Below are 16,137 nucleotides of genomic sequence, written 5' to 3'. Positions count from 1 at the left end.
TTTTTTTTTTTTTTTTTTTTTTTTTTGTTATGTATGTTACCGCATAACTTTGGGCCACGTCAACCAATTTCAATAATTATAATTTTTGCAACGGAAAGGTAGTGTCTCAGAGGTGGTTCCATACTAATTTGGTTTAGATCCGATCATTGGATCATGAAATATATAGATATATATATTTTTTTTTTAAGTCGGTTTTTTTTTGCTAAAAATTACTTGTTCATTGATTCTTTGTTTGAACTTTTTTTATGTTGATTATCGAATAACCTGAGCGGGGGCAAATACTTTTATATGGAGTAGGTAAAATATATCAAAGAGATATCGTTCGCAAAAGAAAACAAAACGGCTTACAATAATAAAAAAAAAAACAGCTTTGTTAGTGGCTTATAGTTTGGATCGAATAATGCTGTTTATGATTTTTCGTTTTTACCACAATAAAAAAATTTGGCAAGCCTGATTCATGCACGTCGATTTTTTTTATATGTTTAGCCATACATTGTGGTTGTCAGGTGCGGTTATTAAGCTACCGGCGCTTGCTTAACTCTTCGAATTTCCGAATTCAAAGTGGATAAAGCCATATAAAAGTTAAATTAGGTAGATTAATAGTTTAAAAAAGGCATTTTTGCTGTTATAATAAATTAGTCGCGAGTCGTTTTTAAGGTCTTTGCTTTTAGTTAATTATCTAAAAGTGATGATCTCTGACGAAATGTAATGAACTTATTTTCAAATAATTTACGTTTTCTTGCAGGCTGTGAAACAATTCATTGATCTCTGCAATGGGTCCACTTCGAGCTGTAAACGTAATATTTCCCAAACTACCGCAGTAAAATTTTTATATGCCCGTAAATTTGATATACTCAGAGCTGTTTCACTTTACGAACAACACGAGCAGATTCGGCTAAGAGAAGGCCTTTATAACATGAATATCGACGTAGAGCCTCTCTACTCGGAGCTACAGACTGGAAAGTTCACAATATTGGTAAGTGATAATCTTGCAAATGACTATGTTTTTTGTTTTTTTTTTTTGAATAACCAGCTGGAATTGTCTGTCGTTACAGCCTTCACGTGATACCACAGGTGCTGCTATCGCTCTTTTCACCGCCAACAAGCACAGCCCACTAAGTGTTACACATACCATAACGTTGCAGGGCATTGTATACCAACTCGATTGCGCTCTGCAAGACCCGGAAACTCAAAAGGCCGGTCTCATCTTTATATACGATATGAGTGGGTCCAAGTACTCGAATTTTGACTATGACTTGTCACAGAAGATATTAACATTGCTCAAGGTATGTAAGAGTCAATCTGCAAATATTTGTATATGTTTTAGAAAATAGTGGTCAACGGTTTTAGATACCTTTTGCAATTAATTTATAAGATCTACAAGCGGCCTGGTAAACTATTTGGACTGCTCAAGAATAATCTCTATCTAGAACATATGCATGTAATGTATATTGGCGTGGGCCGAAAATCCTTTTTTAGAATTTTGATTGGTAATAGAAAAAATATGTTTCATAATGCCCTTAAAACAATCTGTGTGAAAGTTGAGAATTTTTGGTCAATATCTTAGGCTCGCCCAAGTCCATCAGAGTTCAAAAAAATTTTCTTAGCTTTCTTCGATTCTCTACATAAAAGGGTCGATATACCAAATTATGTAGGATTAATACTTTCGAAGATACTTGCAATTTTAGTAAAAAATTGGGCGCGCTTGAGATGTTGACCAACCAAAAATTGTCATATTTCACACAGATTGTTTTTAGAGCATATTGAACCATAAATATTTTTGCTATTACCAATGAAAATTCTAAAAAGGCGGATTTTCGGCCCATACTAATGTGTAAATCGTGCATCTTTTTTTGCACTTAGGTGGAAAAAGGAACTCTTCTTTTTTGTATATCGTTAATTCAAACACTTTCATGTTTACGACTGGAGAGCATATATTAATGCAAACTAATATGGGTTCATTAAATAAAACTTAAAGCTAAAAAATATTATCTTTTAATTAAATTTTTTAATACTTTATATCCTTGCTGAAAACGATCATGCTTATTTTGCTTATTTCAATGTATAAAGCTAAGTACGGTCCTTTTAAGATAACGGTCAAGAAATAAATTGCTATTATTTCGTGTGTGTGAATAGTGGTGTCCCAGAAGTTTTGACACCTGATGTTTTACAGCCTGCTGCCTCACTTTTTCCTTACAAAACAACGGAACGGACATATACATACTTCTGTTGAAAACAAAGGGGTCTTGTGCTGGCACAAATTCATTTATTTAATATTTTTCAAATCCCAATACAATGAAATGTTCTCCGCTTTGTTTACTGTCGGCTCGCCAAGATGTGTGTGTTCTCGCGTTGTCGTCGTGGAACAAGCCTCGGACGTTTCTCATTTAAATTTATTTTTTGCTTCCTTGGGTAGAGCTTAAAAAGCACCATACCTTTTCAACCCCACCAAGCTGAGAGCACAACATTTATGTAATGAAATTTTGCTTTTGATCCAGACCGTCAGCGTTGCACATTGTTTTAAAGAACCTAATTTTCATCACCTGGTATTAGAGCTGGGAAAACATCGATGTTCGGAAACATAATTATTGTTAACATCGGTGTCTGCCAAAATCGATGTTTCCGATTTTTTTATTATAAATTTTCAAAGTAAAACTACAAAGTTTACAAAACGACAATTTTATTGCTAGAGCGATCTATCAGTTGCAAGGTAATGTTTTTTTTTAAGGAACAACATGTTATTAACTTAATTTGATTTTAAGGAGCATCTGCGGTCAGAAATGAGCTGCCCAGCCTTGCTGAACATGCGTTCTGATTTGCAGGACGTAGCTGACATAGTCTTATCCAACACCATCACGATCTTTTTAATCTAATCTAACGATATTGTATTTTTGGAGACGTATTATTTAAAGCAGTTAAAAATATAGAAATATTTTACCTTCACCTTGTGGTCTTAGAGACAGTAAGAAAGTATAAAAATGAATAAAGTAAAGAAGTAAAACAACGATGTTAAAATTCCAAAAAACGATATTTGTGCAATAAATAAGTAACAGATTTTGTTGATACAAAAACAAACTAATTTAAAATAGTAAGGGTTACGTTTAAATAGGTTACAATTTTTTGAGGCACTTTAACCGATTTATTTTACATTACGAGACTAAACTCAGGTTCAGTAAATCATTTTTGGCTGAAAATATTTTCTTGTACGTACTCAAAGATTTCTGGCTCAGTCAACGTTGGTTAAAATCATAAAACAATGCCTTGATATTTTGGAGGAGCACTCCCGCCAGATACGGGTGAATTTCAAGTATAAAATGCGGTTAAAGAATATTTTTTTTTTATCTGTAATTTTGATCGCCAAAAATCTCCAAAAGAATGGCAGGCGTACCTAACCACATGTAACACTAGTTACATACTGCCAGATTCGGCTGATTAAATATTGCATCTATTACTTTTTCGTGTTGTGTACTTTTTGGCAGAAATGAATTTAAACCATTGCCATTTCATTTTTTGACGCTGGACATACAGAAGCTTATCACAACTAATTTATGATATTTTATATTTTATCTACTTTTTTTTAGCAGCTACCTTCATCTTAACGAGAACTTCAAACCCTTCGTCTATTATCAATAATTATCAGCAGAAAGAGAGGGAGCTTCGGCGAGGCCCACTTTGACATGTTCCGTTTAAGGGCTCAATGAAGTCTGCAGCGTCGGTTCACTAGTAGGTGGGGCTGTAAGCGGGCGTCTATCTTGGAGCAAACGGGCCGCTATATAAACGTGTGTTCGGTCAAGAAACCATCCCCTCCCAGCAATGGGTTGTGCGCTGGGTTTGTGACCCGCCACGTAAAATCCACTTCCAATGAAAAACATAAACAAAGCATCGGATGAGACTGGCCCTTTTGACGGCGACCATGGCAAACGTCCCTTAATGGGGAGGGTGTCTCCTCTGCCCGCCTGGTTGAGAGCCACAGAAGAATAATTGTAATAACCTCGGAATCACAGTATAAGAAAGCATGATTTTAAATTATCGATCGAAGAAATTTAAATAAACTTAAATCTGCTGGGGAGTACTCCGCTAGATCTTCACTCCCAGCTAGCAATTTTTGTATAGCCAGGGTTTCTTGCCAATTGCCGATATGTGGGTGGAGATTCAAGAGTTTGCGTACCTCCTTCCTGCACCTTCCCTTTTGGCTTCGTTTCAGGGCAGCTTTAGTGAAAGGCATCCACTATGAAGCTCTTCAGTAGATTAACGGTGTTCTTTAACTTCATATAGTCGACGCGCGTACTACTCGACTGAATCGCAGTCAGGTTGAATCTCAGATTATCATTGTAATTGTCCTTGTCGATTTTCCTGGGGATCCTGTTAGCAGGCCTTGACTTGACCTCAGCTCCCAGTAAAAAATTGGATAATCCTGTTGGGCGGACAGAGAGGGCTGAGAAGAGACTTCACTGGGTTTTCCTGTAGATAGTAGGCCGCAGCGAAAACGACCACCATAATTCCGTCGCTTGTCGACAGCGTCGTCTGCACCACGACCAGGTCCTGTGTTTGAAACTCTATAATGCAAAAATGGTCAATATTCTTCTTAAGCACTACACATGCACCAGGCTTCTCGCAATAGCTACTCGGATGCCCTTGAGGGCTTTCGAACAACTAGGCGGCCAAGTGGTACCCTCCTCTACTGTCCTTGCCCGGTCGGTCTATCCAGATTCCTGATCCATGGTTGTTGGTCGGTTGCGCAGGTGAAGTAATTTGACTGCTATTGGCGGGCGCGGGTATGTGCTGTTGCTGTTGCTGCTGCTGCCCGCTTTTCAGCTTTACGGCGGTTGGCGCGAGTTCATCTCCTATACCTTTGCGCTACCGTTCCTCTTTCTCCATCTCCATCCTGACACTCGCCAGGACTCTGGCTTGAGGAGGTCTGGCCTTGCGGGGCTGCCTCTTCTGAAAGTCTCCGAGTCGTTGCTGCTCGGCGACCTGTGGTGTCTAGTCAGCTCCTCGCGTTGTCTACTGCCAGAACTATATGATTTTTCGGTGCGTGCGAGTAACTTACTGCCGGCAAAATCGTGCGTGGAATGCTAGAAATGTCCAATTACAACGCGGTTATGCGATAATGCGGGTAGCAACAATAAACTTATTATTCGGTGTGAAATGGCTTCATTTCCGGCAGGTAAACTCTTTTTATTAGGACACAGTTTATTAAATTTAAAAATATGGAAAATCCGATAGAAGAAATCATAATTTCCATCTTCACTGCTCAATTTCTCGTGCGATGCGTCCCGCATTATCGTAAAATCGTGCCTACGTTGGACATCTACATTTGCCAACATATGTTTCGGTTTGTAATCTGCCCGCATTTAACGCACCGCATTTCTCGTGTCTACGCTGGACGCAGCGTTAGTATCGGCCGTTGTCAGAAAAGCGCCGTTCTTGTTGCAAACTGTCCAATAGGCACGGTGTCGCATAACACCCTGGATTAGGAGGGGGCAGTTCTTGCTCAGTCGTAGCCTAGAAAGAGAGTAGCGCAGAATCTGCGAGAGCGGCTGCGTTACCCCAAATTCAGGTATGGACTGGTTGGAGATTCAACTAAGCCCCGCACCAACGACGAGGGCGACTGGCCTAGCGAGGACTTACAGGGACCAGTGCACGAACGAAACATCTGTTTGCTAAATGCCAATAATCGAGGTAGGAAGCGCCGTAACAGTATCGGAAAGGGGCAAAATGAAAGATGAATTAGCAGAAGATGAATAACACCTACCGCATAAACGAAAGCTATGAAGACGAAAAAATCTCCAGACCTCCAGAGGCAACACAACCCAGGTGCACCGCTATCAAGAACAGACACTGGCTGGTCACAGGGGAAGGTAAAGCTAGCAGCCTGTCACAATCGTAGATAGATACGCCGAGCTGCCCAGCGTTGCGTTGAATAAAGTAACCCGTCTGTGAAGAAACTAAAGCAAAAAAATTTTCTTCAACATTTCTATTTTCGGTGCCAGTTAAAATCCAAACATTTTAGTACGAGCTCCAATGTTTGTGCCATGTTCGAATTTTTCATGTGATATTAAATATTCAGTCTCATTGCGAGAGTCATGTCGAATGCGAGTCGTTTTTCGAGAGTCGAATCGTATCGAAAACTTCAAGTCATTGCCTAAAATTTCCACTCGACTAGCGCATTAAAACCGAAAAACTTGGCAGGGCTGCATAGTTTCAGTCGATTTTCATCGTTTACTTATTTCAGCACGACAATAGGCAATGTTGTCGAGTCGTACAATCCAGCCTGATTTACGACTTACGCAATAAGACATTGCCTCACGGTGTGGTTCGTTCGTTTTCGTAAATGCATATTTCCGCTTTGTATCACAGCTGAGTTTTAGCGTAACCTGCGTGCGCTCTTATTGGAACACCCTCTACTTTCTACATACATTAATGAATGTTTGTCCTGTATATGCATGTACATAAATATATGTATGTAGGCGATGTACGGAGGCCCTCCATTTTTTTATTAGTTTTCCCAGCATTTTTTATTTTTGAAATTGTAATTTTGTCGGTCTGCCGATCACCAAATTATAGTGGTGGTGATAAAAGGCTGTTCGAGGCACGTAATAATAGCGGAATTACTGCCGCATTGATGGAAATTTGATAAAACGTTGCTAGAAAACCTTTAAAAGTTAAAGTTTAAAAGTTTGCGCAACTCTGCGCTTATGATTTCGACTCGGAACTAGTCCAAGCTTGGGAGCTTATTTTTTACTCATGACAAAGGGTATGTGTAAATAGATAGATTTATTTATTTCTTGGCTTACTTCATAATCTTTTCATTTCGTTGAATTAGATTTATTTTAGAAATTTTTTCATTTCAGTGACTAACAAAAATAAGCTACATGTGCATGTCTGTATGTTTACAGTTGCAAATTCTATTCAATTGAAAAATGTGTATAAAGACCCATGGTATAATAATTACAGGTACATTGTCTTCCCAGAGAGTGCATATTCCGATCTGCCTTATATTTGAAAAACATCATTGTTGCCCAAACTAAAAGGTTTACTGCTAGGGAAAAGGGATATTTCGTTACCCCAGATATGGTATACCATATATGTACATGTATTTTTTTCAACAAACCTTCTTGCAGAGAACTTATTTAATTTGCAAAAGCAGAAAAAAAAGATTACTTAGTTTTTTCTTTTGCTTTGAAAAATCATAAAAATTAAATTGAGCGAAAACAAAAAGCAAAGCCATATACAAAAAGTAAAAGAATCAACATTGAACTGCGTAAAAATGAAAATAAGGGAGCACGAATTTCGATGTGCGCAAAACTCTCTGGGAAGACAATAAATACCTGTAATTATTGTACCATGATGAAGACCTCTGATATTTAGCTTAGACTTAGACAAAAGGGCATATTGAGCTTATTATTAAAGTCTCTTAGCCGTAGGTGAGAGGTGAGTGAAGACTTGTCTCATCGACCACTGTCAGTTACACTCGCGCTTCATTCAAGTGACGCGACTTGTAAAGGTAATCTCTCTCAGGTTTTGTTTTTGCTTTCGAAGATCGCTGGTGCTTACGCACATGCGAGGGCACACTTACATATGTACTTACATACATATATATGTACAACATATACATACATAAGTACCCAGCAAACCTTTACGAGTTGTAAATGAATCGCGGGAGTTTTATTTCGAGGCCATTTTTGGCAAATATGTTTCTGTTTACTAGTATATTTCAGGAGGAATGGATAAGGATTGAGCCCCAAGCCACGTGGTTTTGCAGAATGACGATACGCGGTTTTGTACTTTAAACGACGATATGTATGTATGTGAATGTATCCAGAAAGATTCACATGTAAGCCACAATTTTTTGTTTTTGAAACTCAAAAATTCTTAGGGCATATGTTTGCGGGGTAGATATGTGTTATATGCATGTATTTATGTATGTACAGTGACTAACAAAAGTATTGGCACAGAGAAGTGCAATATATTCAAAGTTTTTTATTCAAATTTATTTTCGATAATGTTTTATAAAAATATAGTTCATTTTACACCGAAAAACATAAAAATAAAGTATCTAAACTTTGTGCAATCTCAGGAAAATTTAATAAATTTGCACACTAATTTGCAGCTTTCTATTCAGATCTTTTAGAAAAATTCTAAGTATGTAGTTTTATAGTCCATTCAATTGTAGTATGACAAAATGCAAATCGCGTTGATTTTTGAAAATTTTTTTAGTGAAAGGTTTTGCTAATTTTCTCCATACAAAAATAACACAGGCCAACAAGGTTTTCTAATCAAGAATCGGACTATACTTTTCCGAAGGTCTTTGATGTGCTGAATTCGAATCTGATCCCAGAATAGCCCAATCACGTCAGGTTTTCGAGATATTCTAACCTAAAAGTACAAAAATATCGGTTTTTGGGCACATTTGAGCTCCTGTAATACAATGATTTTTTTTTCAGAAAGATCATATCGTTATCTAAAAGTACTACTCCTCCCCTCCAAAATTCATTTTAAAGCTTCAAAAAATCTTTATTAGTCACCGAGAAGTAGTCTGTTGAATTTACTGAGTTTTATCCAATTTATCCAATTTGAATGGGCTATACAACTGCATACTTAGAATTTTTCTAAAAAATCTGAATAAAAGGTTGGAAATTAGTGTGCAAATTTTATGAATTTTGTTGAGTTTTGCACAAAGTTTGGAGATTTTATTATTTTGTTTTCTGGTGTAGAATGAACAATATTTTTATAAAAAATTATAGAAAATAAATTAGATTAAAAAACTTTGCGTATATTGCGAAAAATTCACTGTGCCAATACTTCTGTTCGGCACTGTATGTATATACATACGTTCATATATTTTCATGATACTGTATTTGTGTATCTGACGTTTTAAATATGCAAGTTACGAATGGTGGGAGAGTCAACAACATACGTAGGTATGTACATATATGTAAATATATAATATATTCATGTATTTATGTACATGTGTATACATACACCCGCGTTTAACTAATTAGAAACGAAATTCAAAATGATATTGTTTGCAAATTATGTTAATGTTTTTTATTTTTAATAATTTTCATTTAAAATATAATTCAATCTGTTACAGAAACCACAATAATAAAATTTCAATGTTATTGTGGCTTCTTAACATTTTATTTTTAATATTTTTATTGAGCTTTGTACCACGATTGTTTATTAGGAAAAATTGAAAAAGCAACAAAGTCTAAGCGGTAGAAGTTATAGCACTATTTCGGAGATCACCACATCTCCTCATCAGACTTCTTTTTTCTAGACTTCAGCAGGAAGCTCAATAAAAATATTAAAAATAAAAGTTTCAAGCTTGTAAAAATTGCAAAAAAATTAATCAAACTTCAAAAAATTGTTATCAAAATTTCCAAATTTTTAATCAGAATATTTAGAAAATGTTCGGGTATGCAATTATGTAGCCCATTCAATTGTAGTCTATTGCCGATTTCGTTTCTACCGAAAAATGCAACCTTCTCTTTGCCCTCTACGCACAAACACTAAGAAGAGGGCGATGAGTAGGCAACATTTTTTGTAGAAACGAAATCGCCATAAGGAAGTGCTGAAGTCGTTAAAAATTACCGTTGATTTTTTATAATTTGCGAAATTAGGATTATTCTATACAGAAAAAATGTGCCCCTGTTTTTTTTATTTTGAAGTAAAAAAAAATTAGAGGTCACTTAAAGCGCGTATTTTATATGGGAAAAACTATTTTTCGTAGACATGGTATCAATATTAAAATCAATATTTTTCGATCAGAAAACTCTGTTTCTCTTCAGTAAACGTTCAATAATAATAATACCCAATTGTTTAGTTAACGATTTTTCAATAGTAACTAATTTGTATAGGTCCCCAAAATGCTAAAAAAATGCAATGACGGGACCCACAAAAATCGTTTATATTAAAAATTGTTACATTAACAGTTGGGTATCATTATTGAAAGTCTCCTGAAGAGAAACAGAGGTTAACGATCGAAAAATATTGATTTTCAAGAATTCTAAAACATTTCTACGAAAAATTCTTTTTTTTCGTATAGAACACTACTAGGGGGTGGCATTTCTTTTTTGTTTTTTTTGTACCATCCTAATGTACATAGGTATGGATATGCCAAGGCGATTTTGATGATAATGATAACAACAACAAGCAGATTACGTGTGCGCGTGCGTCATATTAAATTCACTTTTCATTTGTTGCTTCTGCCGCCAAAGCTGGCTAGCTAAAAGTATATGTACATATGTACATACATATGTAGTTGTTATTGCCATTTTGTTGCTTTCTCAATATAATACTACATACTACATATGATTGTATGTATGTATGTATGTATTCACAAGCATTCGCCACGATACTTTCGGACTATCTCTTAGTTTATTAAGTAATTCGCTATTTAGTTTACTTGTTCTAGTCGTCCACTCAGTTTCGCTTAACTAAGGTTACGCGACTACAAAAATATACTAAATAAACAATACATACATATAGGGATGTATATGTGTATATTTATTACATACATATATTAAAATACAATATATAGAAATTGTGCTGTAAATTTGGCGTTTTGCTGCTTAACGAATCTGTGAGATAAACACTTGTGAGCGCTTTACATAATTTCGCAAAATTCATCAGTCGGTCGATATTGCAAAGGAAACTGCCGATGACAAAGTAAAAAAAAAAAATACTTGAAATCAACCAGGCAGAAACAGAAACAGTACATACAGACGTGTAGAATATTTCATTTGAGTTGTCATTTCGTTGAGACGCAGAATTTTATGTTCCAGCATTTGGTTTTAAAATTAACGTGGAAAATTTCGGAAATTATCGGTTTTAAATTTGATGGGAATGTGTTGGAAGTGATGATGTAAAAGTTGTGTGTTTTGTATTAATTTTTCGGTCATATAAAGTGCAATAGTACATACATACATACATACGTATGTGAAAAGAAAACATTTCAAAATACATACATACATACATACATACGTATATGTACGTCTATAATCAGTAATCCAATGATAATTTGAACATATACATAATTGCAAAGTGGTCAAGGTTAAAAGTACTGTTGTATGCTAAGTTGACCAAATTGTATTACAAATAAAAAAAATATATTATAAAATATACATATGTACATACATCATCCATACGTAACTGCTTACGATTATCATCGAATGCCCTGCTTTTGGTAAGCTTTCCAATAAGTACTTCGATTTTTCTATTTTAACTAACAACAACCTACCTGTTTCGTTAAAGCGGACATTACATACATATGCATACGTATTTATATGTATGTATGTATAAGCCAATGATTATGTATGGACGTTTGGTTTTATAGTTGCTTTTTTTATATATGTATAGTATGCACATACTTGGTTGCTCAGAACCAATAAAAAGTTATATATGTACATATGTATTGTAATTTCCGTCAAGTGGTCACAAATAAAGTAGATGAAGATTGTCGTGACGAGCTTATAGGCAAATTAAAAAGTACCGGAAGAAGTAAACACCATATTTGCGTAAGAACCGCACACAAATATATTTAATAAATATTTTGTAGGTATCAGTGGCGTAGCCAGAGGTAGGGGATTAGGGTGATATATCCCTTCCCTCCCCTTATCCGACGAGCTACTATATTCTACTTTTGTTTTCCCTGCTTAGTTTAAAAAATTTGACACCTCCAGTTTTCTGTTTACAGCCTTTTTATTTTCATTATGGTACTTTACAGCTAAATAAAGTTAGCCCTTAAAATTATGTCCTTATGAAAACATGTAGGGTATTACATAATTATTAAATCTACCAATCATGTTTAAATCTATGGGTACTGGTGTCTATTATGCAAAGGGCGAAACAAAATTCCATTAGGTATCGTTGGAATCGAGATATTTCTAAAAACCTTATTTAAGGCCAATTTAAAAAAAAAAAATTAAATTGTTATTTAAATGGCATTTAACTTTCGTGGCAACACTTTTGCTTGCTGCTTGAAATTGTTGTTGCATTTGTTTGTTTGTTTACATTTTGTACTGGACATCTGATTGTTCTTTTTGGCAAGATTGATAAAACAACCTATTTGTCAATCGTGATTGTTTGGTACAAACACAGGGTTGCATATCTTATATTTAACCAAACCAAAATTGGCCATTTAAGTGCAGATTAAATGTATGATCTGAAACTTACTTTACTTACTTACCGGTCTCCCGAAAAAATTCTCAAAAATAAACGCGATTTTTTAGCCGGATGAAACTTGCTCTTCATTAGACTAGAATTGTGTGTGCTATTTTCCAATAAGTACTTACTGCGAGAGCGTAAAAGAAAAATAGAGAGTAAAAATGAGAGGAAGAGAAAATTATCAGAACAAGTTATTGAACGCAAAACTAGTAAAAACTTGTAACTTACGCAATTTTGACACTTTTTGACGGTTTTGGCGCGCAATTTTCTTTTAAATTGGGAATAGTTCCCATCGTCATAAAAATAAAAAAAAATATACATTAGATTTAAAATGTTCATCCATATTTTCTTTTCACTAATTACGTTTCATCAAGTCATCCTATTAAGCATTTTGTTTACATTTAAATTTGAAACATAACCTTATTTTTTCACTCCCGCGAATTCCTGCTAGTAAAATTTTTGGGGTTGTTACGCTCTCGAATTCGCTCTATCTTGCAAATTATTCGGGTTATTGAATGCATTTCCACTAAAAACTTGCAAGTACTAGTAACAATTCGTAACAATTTTTTGATATTGAACGGACCTAATATTAGATATTTAAATATGAGATAAATTGTATGGGCTATAAAACTGCATACCCAAAAATATTCTAAAGATTTAGATTAAATTATTGAAATTTTGATGAAAATTGCTTGAATTTTAATAAATTTTGTATAAAGTTTGAGACTGTGATTTGTATGGTTTTGGTTAAAGCTTGAACAAAAAAGTTAGAAAAAGAACAAAAAAAAACATTACGAATATATAAAAAAATAAACATGTGGTCCACAAACAATTTCATTACTGTACCTCAAATAGTTCCAGAACATTTCTAGGGATATGCAGTTTTAAATATTTAATTCGTATGGGAGTTTGAAATAATATTTAGCCTGTAACCAACTATCCTTGGAAAGTCTGCGAATAAATCGATAAGATCACGGAAGGTTTATCGCTGAAGAAAAAACCGGCTCCTAAAATATCTCCTTTTTAAAAGCCTTTTTTCCTAATTTTTCCCACTGGGTATGTACTAGAGGTATACGCCGCCGAGCCACACCGCCGCCGCCGCCGCCGCTTTTTATCATTCCTCACGCGCCGCCGCCGAGTTACGAAAATGTCGGCGCAGCGGCGACGTTCCGCGCCTGAGGAATTTTGTACAAAATTTTCATGATGTATGTACATTGAAATACATCGTTTGAAGGAACTAAATACTACTCGCATAAAAACACAATTTTTGCGAAATGATAATTACATTTTCAAATGAGTTGTTTTTTTGCATAGTTTCGGCCTTTATTTTTCCAAAAAGAACGTAACATAGGAACATATTTTTCGATCGAAAGCATTTATTGGAGTTAAATTAGGGTCGAGTACTGGTAATCTAACGATTTTTTCCGGAATAGACAATTCTTTTCAATACTACAACAATAATACTTTTTTTATACATATACTACAACAGCAAGAAAGTTATCACACACCAAAAACCTTGACGCTAATATCCCAGAAAGCAGTTTTAACAGAAGCGGCCTCATTGTATCTAACTCCCTAATTATTAGAGATAAAACAAAGACAAGTTGATTTTCCTTTGTATTTTTTAAATATTTTAAACAGAGTTTCAATAAAAAGCAAATACTTTTTTTTGGTAATTTTTACATCCGTAAGTTATTTTATTCTGGCGTCCCACATACGTAAAACGTACTAGGTGGCTGTGTGAAAATTACGTTAGCATTTCTTAGTGGTGGTCAAACCCCAGGAAGGAATCGCTCCCTCGCATCGCAGTGTTTTCTACACTTCTCTCCCTTTTCCCCCTTTTTTGGTAAAAATTAGTATTATATTTCATTACATTCGGTTCTCCTTAGAAAAAATTAGCGCTTAATATTTTAGTGGAAATTTTAACTATCTATAAACCATTTTTTTAAACAGTGGGTCGTTCAAAAAGGCGCGTTATGGTTTGAGTTGATTGGTTAAACTTTTGAAAGAAAAGAAGACCAACCTTTTTTTCAATATGTAATCCGCAAAAAATCGTAACAACTCCGTAATTCAACATAATGGTTGATAAGATTATTGCAAAAATTTATTGATAGTAACATAGATTACCCCAATAACTTAACTTTTAAATTTTTTCATTTCTTTAAATTTAAATATGTAGTACATACGGATACGACCATCAGCGCCAGACACTCAACATTTTAACTAGATTAGGTGGTAACGTAATTTAAATTTAAAACTAATTCAATGAATGAATTAAATAGAATTATAATCTGAATTGACATGGCGAATGCCTAACGCTGATTAGATGGGATGATAAGATTAGTAGCCTCATGGCTCTTTGAAATCTACCTTATGGGCCGCTGCCGCCGCCGATTATTTTTGAAGTTGACCACGCCGCCGCTGCATAGCCTGTCGGCGTAAACCTCTAGCATACACGTTCGTCAGCAAATGCGAAAAACTATTTTCTAGCTCATGCTCATGCTAATCATATGGTTAGGTTTTTTCAACAAATTATAACAAAAATATACTCCAGCTTTTGCTGAAAGGTAAATAAAATCTCTGCGTACAGTTTTAGAGCATAATTTCAAAAATGCCATGTCTTGAGTTGTATCACTTTTGAATATCGTGGGCGATATGTATTGCATAGATATCTTTTAATGCAGACAGGTCTTTTTAATTCTGTCATTTTTCTCTCTGTTCGTACAATTGCTCGTCGCTTCCATTGCTCCAATAAGAGAAATAAATCAGTTATCCTGAATATCAACTGACTGAATGCATACTTTTTCTTACTTTCATTTCGCTGAAAAAAAGCGAAAACCAACGCGAGTAATCCAATTTCGCCTCTGACTTTGTGACCAAGCAAAATTTCAAACAGTGCAACTGTAGTAACTGTATCTGCAGCGAGAGCAATGCGCAAAACTACGCGCAGCGAAGCTAAATGACTTAACAACCCCCGGAATCAGTGCACGGACTACGAATAAATAATATTGGTAAATTTTAAATACAAAAATTGGTAGAAGTTGGTATTTTTTTTTTAAGAAACAATATTAGATAGTTTTTTTCATTTAGCCCTACAGAAAAATTACTTTTTTTTCTGACCTCTTCACTAACACAATACACCAATACACAGGAAAGTATTTGTAAAAAAAACCTTAGGAAATACAATAAGTAGAAAAGAGACCATTTAGCACTGCTGGTAAAATACCCATGTGAGAAAGGGACGCATAGTCACGTGTACACAAAAGAACTTGTCAGGTTTTTCATATTACCCCCGAATTTCTGATGAGGAAATTGCAGCATTATTGCATCAGCACTGACCGTCATTTGACCGGTCATTTGCCAGTAAAATTTCTTGTAAGGTAGTATAAATGAAAGCGAATTCAGGTGTGATGGTGTTACCAAAGCAGCTGGATTTTCGCCTTGGGGATTCTTAATGTCAAAATTAGTTAATCAGTCGAGATGCAATTTCACTTTTAAATCGTTTATGGTCAGAGTTAACTTTTCATATTTATTTTAGGCATGTTCCATTAAAATATGTACGCGCTGCGTTCATTTAAATCTCTTTGCTTTCTTTCGGGAAAATATTGGTAGATTTTACGCTTTTATTGGTAAAAATGGTAGAAAATAAAATACAGCTAAAAAGTGGTGAAGTCCTTGCACTGCCCGAAATGCACCAACACTCATCGATGTGTACTTAGTTTTTTTTTAACCCTTAAAGGCCGACTGAGCTCGTAGTGCAAATTCTTTCGAAGTGGGTCTCTTTCAGGCACTCGCGCAATGTGACCACGACCGATGAGAGAAATGTGTACTGTTTGGGGTTGTATTTGCCTTGCCGCCCAGTCTATTTTCTGTGTATTGTGTAAATATAGGCGGATGGGTTGTGAAAAAAACAGACAAAGCAGGTACGAAGACAATAATGCGAAATTTCAAAACAGACGTACTTCT

General features: G+C 35.2%; 1 protein-coding gene across 2 annotated transcripts in view; it reads left to right on the top strand.

Moving 5' to 3' along the window:
- The first annotated feature begins 732 nt into the window (after positions 1 to 732).
- LOC118732700 (tyrosine-protein phosphatase non-receptor type 9) overlaps positions 733 to 16,137 on the top strand; it is a 53,643-nt gene continuing 38,238 nt past the window's right edge. The window contains exons 1-2 of one of the 2 annotated variants that reach the window (XM_036461831.1): positions 733 to 976; positions 1,056 to 1,286. In XM_036461831.1, the coding sequence (XP_036317724.1) occupies positions 917 to 976; positions 1,056 to 1,286 (291 nt within the window). In that variant the 5' untranslated portion in view covers positions 733 to 916. Of the gene's footprint in view, positions 977 to 1,055; positions 1,287 to 10,410; positions 10,675 to 11,436; positions 11,523 to 16,137 lie in introns of those variants that run through there. The other variant, XM_036461822.1, reaches the window with a different exon arrangement.

This window comes from Rhagoletis pomonella, unplaced genomic scaffold (assembly GCF_013731165.1).
Source record: "Rhagoletis pomonella isolate Grant_MI unplaced genomic scaffold, Rhpom_1.0 Rhpom_scaffold_00002, whole genome shotgun sequence".
NCBI classification, from domain to species: domain Eukaryota; kingdom Metazoa; phylum Arthropoda; class Insecta; order Diptera; family Tephritidae; genus Rhagoletis; species Rhagoletis pomonella.
This window is presented reverse-complemented; position numbering and strand designations above follow the sequence as displayed.